Below are 9,255 nucleotides of genomic sequence, written 5' to 3'. Positions count from 1 at the left end.
CTATTTTTAGTAGAGACGGGGTCTCGCTCTTGCTCAGGCTGGTCTCGAACTCCTGAGCTCAAACAATCCGCCCGCCTCGGCCTCCCAGAGTGCTAGGAAAAGTAATATTTTCAATAGAATTACAGAATCTCTTTTATTCTGTATTAGCCCTTCTTAATTTTGATGCCCTTGAGCAGAAACATAACAGGAATGGCTAACTTCTTTTGTTTTCCATTTTGGTTTCATTTCCACAGTTGCTTAGAGAGATGGGAGATGTAAACCAGTGAAAGGACACTCCTATTATAGAAAATACAGACACATTGCCACGGCCTAATTCCATTGGAGCCACATTGCTATTAGATATGTTTTCTTGAAACAATAACTGCTCCTCCCTCCACCCCCAGCAAAGCAACAATATATCATATAGCTGAGGGATTTGCTTTTATTGCATTTGACCTAGATTAAAACCACTTTGAAGCAGTTGGCATCTTCAGATTTGCTCTTGAGCCAAAAGATGGTATCTTCCTATAAAATTGCTATAGTTTTCAACAGGTATTGAATTATATATAACATCTCTGCAGATAATCATATGTGACAGTACATGTTGTGACTCTGTTAGCCTCTTGTTTGTGGGATCTGGTAGGCTGAGGAAAGTGCAAATAGTCGTTTTTGAAGATCGTAGGGAATGGTCTAGGACTTCCAGGATTTTAAAGATAGAGTCCCACCACCATGATCTCCACCCCACCCAACCCCATTCCTGCATTCTAATTTTATTTTGTTTATTCCCAGGCATCCGTGCCTTCAGCTTCCCCAGTGGGTAGTCCCAAACACAGTATGAGGAAAATGACAAGCACGGAGGACTCCAAGGGGACCCATACCCAGGTGCAGCAAGGGTTACAAGCCACACCGTCTGTTGGCCAAGTTTCCAGTAGTCCAGGTAAAAGAGGAGAAAAGAGCTGTATAATGAAGATGGCGAAATTCACATTGGGTGCAAGCAGATGCTAGCAAAGAGATAGCATTTCTTATAGTGATTTTGATTTTCCTTTAGAAGGCTTAAGAGTCTTCGGTGTAGATTTAGCATCAGGTGACTTATAGAGTATGGTTAAATTAGCAAGACACAGTGTAAACAGATTTTAGATCGTCTATTAGGACTTTTTTCTTGTACCTCAAGATAGTTACCACCAGATGGTGGTAGTATAATTAGAAAGAGTCCCGCATCCTTGCAGGCCACTCTGCAGACACTATCCCTGCAAGTCACTGTTTAATTCTAAAAAACAGAAGAGAACCCAGTAACAAATATTAGTGTGAATTAAATAACAACAGACATACTATAAGCAACAATTTTTAAAAGACATGAGCTATCCAGTTATTGGTATTCTTCTCCATGAGAATTAGTCATTCCAATTGCGAGCCTTATTTTGTCTTTTTTGTTTTTAAATGTGTTCCTTACAAGTGATGTACTGGATAAATGGGGCACTGCTCTGAGGCGCTAGAGAGGGAGGCGGAATGTGATTAGCTGCAAAGAGAGGTGCCAGACACTGGCTGAGGGAGGCTGCTGAATGTCTTTTGTTAGATAGATACAAGGAATGGGTCAGCTGCCTACAGTACCTTGTAGTACCTTGTAGAGGTGACAGGAAAGTGGATTATAGTTATGTTAATGATTAAACAAGATAATGTTAATCATGATAGTAGTTATTTTGTGGTGCATTATTTACATTAATTATTTCATCTATATAACACCTCTTTCAGGTTTTATTTTTATCCCCATTTTACAGATGAAGAGACTAAGTCTTAGAGAGATTAAGTAACTTAATTTGCCGAGGTTACGTATATAGTAAATAGAAGAGTTGGATGATGAATTTTGGCCCCTAATTTTTAACCTACATGATACTGCCTGTCAGCCTGTATGTATAATGCATATAAGAGCATGGAGGGGGAGGCATCTGTGGGCCACTCAACAAATGTTATCTGTTGTTACTGATATTAGGATGACAACAATGATTAGGATTAAGGCCAGTCTTACATGTAGGTGGATGCCTTTATGAAGTGATTTGGGATGTTTTATAGAAAGAAGTTCTTTCTTCTAACAATATTTCTTGTGCTGATTTGCTATTTGTTTCTGCAATTCCCCTATTAGTGATATATTGCCTTGGATTAAGACAGTGGTTTTCATATTATTTCCATGTAGTCCTAGGATTCCATGAGAGTACCCTAGGGAATCTCTAAAGCCTACTTCATTCCCATTCCTTGCCCCCTTCTACCAGGTCAGCTCCACTTTTATCTATTTTATATGTTTATCAATGTAATCAGCCAATGAAGAACTAATTTATTCAGTGCCCACTTAATGCAAGGTATTATAATATTTTTTTCCCAAGTAGATTAACATGCTGTTAGACATGGCTCCTGGCTATGATGGTACTTGCAGACAAATGAGAAAGATATTAAAAAAAAACATGAATATTGATGGATTATAATAAATGTTATTGAGGGAAAGACAAAAGAACAGAGAGGACCCAGTTTAGATTGAGATGGGTGGGCCATGCCACCACTAAAGCTGTTCAGGCAATGGAGAGCTTGGCATTTTAGGGGAAACAAAGGCCAGGAAGCCTGAGGCTCAGTGAACAAAGGCGGAAATGGCTCAAGATGAGTTTGGATAAGTGGGCAGTTGGCTTCTATAGGGCCTTGTAGGGATTTGGGGGAGTTTAGCAGAAAGAATTTTGGATTAAACATAGCCATTAAAATGTATAAAGGAAGGGATTGTTCGGTCTATTTATTTTTTAAAGGATCACTCAGGTATTTTGTCGGGAGAATGGTTTTGTGAGGGCCAGAATGGAATTATGTAGGTATAATGGAGGAGAGTTTATTTTGGTGGCCTAGGCAAGAATGAAGGTAATTTGGATTTGGTCAGTGGAAGTGGAAGTGGCTACAGGTATTATTTGTTTGAAAAAAAATTTTGCTGCTGGGAAAAGTTTGTAAACCTTTGGGCAGCATTGTCTCTAGGGAGGGATTGCATGTGAAGTTAAATTTAGTCATAAACCCTCACCTGGGATCTCAGGATAGGCATGAGACACTGGACTGTAACACAGTCTGTGTTTGGAGTGGTGGGCAGGTGACAGGATGTGTCGAGCACACAGAGCTGTGTGTGGGGAGGTCTTGGTGCCGTAGTGGAGACTTCTGCACAGCCAGTTTTCTAAGTAGTGGACGGCAGGGGGACCAGGCAGTTCTAAACATTTTCCAAAGGCCGACTGAACTTACTTAGAATTTTAAATTTTGTTCAGGGCCAGCCCTTTTTGGGTCCCCTTTTCTTCATTATCTCTCTTTCCTTGGGTCCTTGTAGAAGACCATGTTTGCTTGCTGGATTGCATCGTTGTGGATCTCCAGGACATGGACATCTTCGCTGCTGAGAGACATCCACGAGAATACTCTATGGCCACAGAGGACAATAGTGGAGATCTGATCTTCCCCTCTTACTTTGTGCGACAAACAGGAGGAAGCCTCTTAACTGAGCCTTGTAGGCTGAAATTGCAGGTGGAAAGGAACTTGGACAAGTGAGTGTTTTACATTTGAATAACTGTCTATTGAAAGTAGAATCTTAACTTGGAAATTAGTGCTATTAAGGTAAGTCTGGAAGAACATAGGCATTCACTTATTTCTTCATCTGTTTAACAAGTGTTTATTGAGCCCCTTACAGCATGCTAGACATGAGGGTACTATAACGAAAGAGAAAGCATCTGCACTTGCAGGAGCTTTTGTTTTGTTGAGGGATATAGGAAGGAAAGTAGATGATTCTAGCTTAATGTTTGATTCAGTGTTGTAAAACTGTGTTAATAAGATCACAAGTGCCTTGGAAAGAAAGAGAAAGGGACACAAATTTAGCATGGATTTGGGTGGTGAGGGAGGGTAGTGATTGCAGGCAGAGTATCCTGGAAGAGATGGACATTTGAATTATGTGTTCCAAATATAATAGGTTTTGAACCTGTTATTGCTGTTTACCCTGGAACTCCATTTAATCAGTGTAAATGTTTAGGTGCAGGTTTGCCCATTTCACTTCATGAAGCAATCTGAAAGTACTCCAGAAAGTACTTTTACCCTTATCGTTGGGCTCCAAACACAGGATGCTTATTTCTGTAGTTCAGAGCATTGCTTCAGTTGTCATTCAGTTCCATATCTGGCTGGGAACCTTCTTGAAAATAAACATTCCCAGACCTACCTGGAACCTGGAATCTGACTCTCAGGGCTGATGCTCAGGGGTATATTTAATAAAGTTCTTTGAGAGTACTTCTCCTCGCCTGGTCCATGTACATGGACTGGGAACCGCCAGTTACAGAGTATGATGTCTCTCAGTTTAGGGCATTGATTTTGGAGAAAGCAGCAATGTTTTGCATCTCAACTCCAGGGAAAGATGAGGTGTGACTGTATGGTAAAGAAAGAGATTTCCATTTGTAGCATTTTGAAAAGCCGCCTCATTACTTATGATAGAGTATGATTTTGATCCTTCTTTGGCCACTCTCGTCACAGTTCCTGGGTTTGGTCAAGTCATTTAATGTCACTTTTTTAGTTTCTCTCTGGATTAATGATACAATTTAGCCATTCTCACTGGAATGTTTGTATTTCGCTCTTACTTGTTATTCAACTGCTCCCTGGCTGGTGTTCAGTTATGGTTGGCATGGGCTATATTTGGTTTTACTGGCTAAGCAGTCTTAAGAGGAGCTTCATTATTTAGAAATCGAACACTTTGTTTTCTTTTGAAGCAGTGCTTTCCAAAAAAAAAAGTGCTTTGCTACTCTGCTTATCTAAACTTTCCCCAATCTCATCAGTGTTTATGTGCAGGTAATTAAACTCTGTTAGCCCAGATAGAATGTGATACTGAACACAAGGTGTCCTTTCAGCTTCTTACACCCCAGAAACAGGAACCCAAGGTGGCACTTCCCAGTTTTTCTTGGTTGATTGCATCATTGGTTTTTAAAAACTCTATTGTATATATGCTTTTCTCTATAAACAAAGTAATTTTTTGTATTCCTCTGCCACTTCAAATCCTAATCCTCTGCTTTATATGCTCAGAGCGTAGTGTCTGTAGGATCCATGATGCCCACTTTACCCATGGGAGGGGTGGGAAAGTTTTTTAGTGTTGAGATGAGGTATACATGTGTCACCCCCCTCCCCCATCTGCAACTTTACTTCTGCCCAACCCAGCTGAGATAAGTAACCTATCTAGATTTTATCCTAACGTCCCACCTGGGCTCAACATGAAACTGGTTGTTGTCCTTTAGTTACCACTTTGCTTTATTGCTTTCCCAACTGTAATGTCTAAGCTATTTCTGAGTGTCATGAGGTTTTCCTTATTAATAGATTAGTTGGTTAGCTCATGTTAGAGTGGAGGATTTTCTTGATGTATGTTTTGGGAAAAAAGGGATATTTTGTAGTTGAAGCATGACAGTCATACTAATTTGCTGTATTTGGAGCTACATGAAACTTTTGTCATTGGAAGTTAGAAATTAACTCGTTGGTAATATTTAAGTGGGTACATTTTAGCCCTCTATTTGGGTGTGAGCTATGTCAGTGTTAAGTTAGGACTTGTTGTAAATGACCTTTTTTCTGTTTCGTAGAGAAATAAGTCATGCTGTGCCAGACGTATCTATCCATGGCAATCTCTCCTCAGTGCACTGCTCCCTGGACCTGTATAAATACAAACTGATCCGTGGCTTATTAGAGAACAACCTTGGAGAGCCCATAGAGGAATTTATGCGGCCTTATGATTTACAAGATCCAAGAATTCATGTGAGTGAGATCTCATGTTCTTCTGTAACCCTCACAGTCTCAGCCAATGTCACCCTATGTATATATATTCCTCAAATTTACCTGGAGAAAGAAGGTGAAACAACAGGCAAATTAGATTTCTTGACATATTAACCCATTTTTAGGTTGGCATCATCAACTGTGGACTGATCAGCATTTTCCTCTTGTAGACTGTTCTCAGTGGAGAAGTGTACACTTGCATGTGCTTCCTCATTGATATGGTAAATGTAAGTCTGGAGCTTAAAGATCCAAAAGGAAAAGAAGGTGCTGGGTCTCTAGCCAGGTATCGCTTTAATTTTATTATTTTATTACTAGTAACAATAATCCAAATAATGCACATATTTTGTGTTAGCATAGAGCGGAGTTTGCAGAGTGGTGGTCCACAGGCAGAATGTGGTCTTTTGGTCTACACAGTGCTTTTGAAAAGTTTCAGTTTGTTTCTCTGTCAGCCAGTACAGGTTAGGTTATGCTCTAGTAACAGACAACCCTGCATACCAGTGACTTAAAAGAGTGAAGATATTTTTCGCCCTCATGCTATGTGACCATTGTGGGTCTGAGGCTGCTCTGCTCATTGGAGTCACTCAGGGTGACAGAGCAGCCAGTGTTTTGCTGTGCCAGAGAGAAAAACGAGCTCTGGAATCGGTCTCGAATGGCGATTAAATACTCTGGCAAACCCTGTGGAGCTAGAATGTGGCCCCACACAGTGCGGCAGAGTTGGGAAGTACTGTCTCACTGTGTCCAGGTAGTTACAGGGAGGGAGATCCAGCTGTGTTTGGTTGCAGCACTGATGACTACATCACTGGCCAACGTTTAAAATATTGGGAGATTTCACTTAAAATTTTGGATTTCGGCTTTGTTTGGAAAAGTAGAAGCTTTGGCAATCCTAGGTCCATGTTCTCACTTGGAATCACCTGGAAGCTGAGTAGCAACCACTCCCTTTAGATGGGGTGTGTACTTACCCAGCAGTCCACTTGTTTATATCACTTGCTTGGTCAGTGTAGATGTATGAATTTGTGATTACTGGTGTAGAACTTTAAAGAGTGCATTGTGTTTTCACACATAATAACCTTTTCATTTTGATCACTTATCAACCCTGTAAGGTTGGGCAGATATACTCTTAATTTTCCAGATAAACTTCCTGACTAACCATAAGGTCATATGCCTGGGAAATTGGTTCGATATTTGAAAACAGGACTTCAAAGCTAGTAATTTCCCTGCTGAAGTGCTCTATCTTCTAGTTTGTCTTTCCCTTGAAAATCTGCCATGGTCTGTACCTAATTCAGCTGGTAAGAGCCTGGTATAGTGAAACTGGGGTCCCAGATTGGTGGTTTTGTTAGCCAGCAGTTTTTTTCTGATGAGTGGCTATGCCTTTAGTTTTTCTGAATATGCAACAATTCTGTATATATTGTCACAGTGGTGCTGAGTAATTATGAATTGCTCATTGCAGCTTTCTCTTATTTATTAAATATTTATTTATTTTTTGAGACAGGGTCTCACTCTGTCATCCAGGCTAGAGTATAGAGGCATCATCATAGCTCATTGCAACCTCAAACTCCTGGGCTCAAGCCATCCTCCTGCCTCAGCCTCCCTGTAGCTGGGACTACAGGCGTGCACCACCACACTCGGCTAATTTTTCTATTTTTTGTAAAGATGGGGGTCTCGCTCTTGTTCAGGCTGGTCTTGAACTCTTGGCCTCAAATAATCCTCCTGCCTTGGCCTTCCAGAGTGCTAGGATTATAGGCGTGAGCCACAGTGCCTGGCCATTTCTTTTATTTTTTCAAAAAAGGTAATTTCAGAGGCATTTTCTGTTGGTAGATCAGCTGAATTACTTATCTGTATGAAAAATGTTATTTGTTCAAGTTGTTCCCAGTATGCTATAATAGTCTTACATAAAAGTTCAGACAGACTGGAGAGAGAAACCTCCAGGGAAGTTAGAAGTTGACAGATGATGGTCTAAAGGGACCCTTGGCATCCCTTGGGGATTATTACAAATATACAGGCTTCTTAGACTTCTGATGGGAAATGGGAATGATAATCAACAATAGCATAAATATGTGGTATTATTATTTCTCACAGAGTTCCTATGAACTTCTTACAAGGCACAATGACACTAAATCCATTTTGAGGCATCTATTAACAAAATCTCTGAAAGAGCTCAGAATGAAAGTTGTTCTCCTTTGTAGGACTTAGATATGTTTATGATTTTACTCTCGTTATCTTAAACTTACATACTTTTGTAAAATGAAAGAATTATGTTTCACATCTTTTCTGTTCTCTTTTCCCCTTTTAGATTTGACTTCAAGAAATGTAAACTGCTCTATGAGAGTTTTTCCAACCAAACCAAGTCCATTAACTTGGTTTCCCATTCTATGATGGCTTTTGACACCCGCTATGCTGGGCAGAAGACCAGCCCTGGCCTGACAAATGTATTCAGCTGTATCTTTCAGCCCTCTAAGAACAGCAGCACTACCCACGGTTCCATTCAGATTGAACTACATTTCAGGTAGTAGATCCAGACACTGACTCTGCCTTTGCTATGGAAACATTCCCTTTTGTGGCCATTGTTGGCTTTAGAACATCAAAGGACCAAGGAATCACTAAAAAAAGAAATAGATGATGGCTTAGGGCAGCATACTGTATATTGACATGTTAGTCCCATAATCTTGCAGTTTCATTTATTGGCCAAAAGATGTCTCTGTTGCCTTAGAAAAATAAAAAAGTAGTTCAGCATTGAGTTGAACCAGGCCCTTAAAATCAACTTCCCTGTAAACTGAAGACTGTTTTAATTTGTAAAGCAACTTGAGGAAGGAAGAAATTATGCTGGTTTAAGGAAAACAGAGAAGACTTTTGGTCTCTGCAAATAATGGAAGAGAATGTGGTTTTGGCTTGAATTACTTATTTATTCAAGTTTTGCTGACTTGTTCATATATAGAGTTTTTACCTTTTTGAATTAGGTTATGTTTTTCTTTCTGATATTTTGGGAGGCAGTGTTGTATGTGTAAAGAGCATATATTTTGGAATCAGATCTGAGCTCAGAACCTTAATCTACTACTTTTTAGCTGTGTGTCCTAGGACAGGTCGTTTAGCCTCTTTGAGCCTCAACTTCCTCTTCTATGAAATAGAAAAAAAATAACTATACGTAACTTATTAGGTAGAAATGATAATTAAAATAATTCTGGCATATTGCTTGACAAAGATGGTAGCTGTTATTATTACTGATGTGCTTGTGTTATTTTATGGTATACTGCTGTGAGATTTTATGACTGAGCCTAGACCTGAAAACTGAAAAATTAGGTCTGATCTAAAGAAACCTTTCAATGAAAATCCAAAAGGAGGCTTTTGGAACCCAGGTCAATTTCATTCTGTTAACGTTTAATGTCATCAGATATATTGTAAGTATAAACCACTAAGTAAAAAGGCTGGGAAAAACTTTGTAGTTAAGTAAAAAAAAAGAAAAAAATCATCAAGATTATTCTTATA

At 39.6% G+C, this 9,255-nt stretch overlaps 1 protein-coding gene across 1 annotated transcript in view; it reads left to right on the top strand.

Moving 5' to 3' along the window:
• Window positions 1-9,255, top strand: part of VPS13D (vacuolar protein sorting 13 homolog D (S. cerevisiae)) — a 237,909-nt gene that overhangs the window by 58,638 nt on the left and 170,016 nt on the right. The window contains exons 24-28 of the mRNA XM_012662492.1: window positions 769-916; window positions 3,317-3,527; window positions 5,586-5,757; window positions 5,946-6,058; window positions 8,066-8,278. Of these exons, the coding sequence (XP_012517946.1) occupies window positions 769-916; window positions 3,317-3,527; window positions 5,586-5,757; window positions 5,946-6,058; window positions 8,066-8,278 (857 nt within the window). The remainder of the gene's footprint in view (window positions 1-768; window positions 917-3,316; window positions 3,528-5,585; window positions 5,758-5,945; window positions 6,059-8,065; window positions 8,279-9,255) is intronic.

This window comes from Propithecus coquereli, unplaced genomic scaffold (assembly GCF_000956105.1).
Source record: "Propithecus coquereli isolate 6110/MARCELLA unplaced genomic scaffold, Pcoq_1.0 Scaffold77, whole genome shotgun sequence".
Classification (NCBI taxonomy): domain Eukaryota; kingdom Metazoa; phylum Chordata; class Mammalia; order Primates; family Indriidae; genus Propithecus; species Propithecus coquereli.
This window is presented reverse-complemented; position numbering and strand designations above follow the sequence as displayed.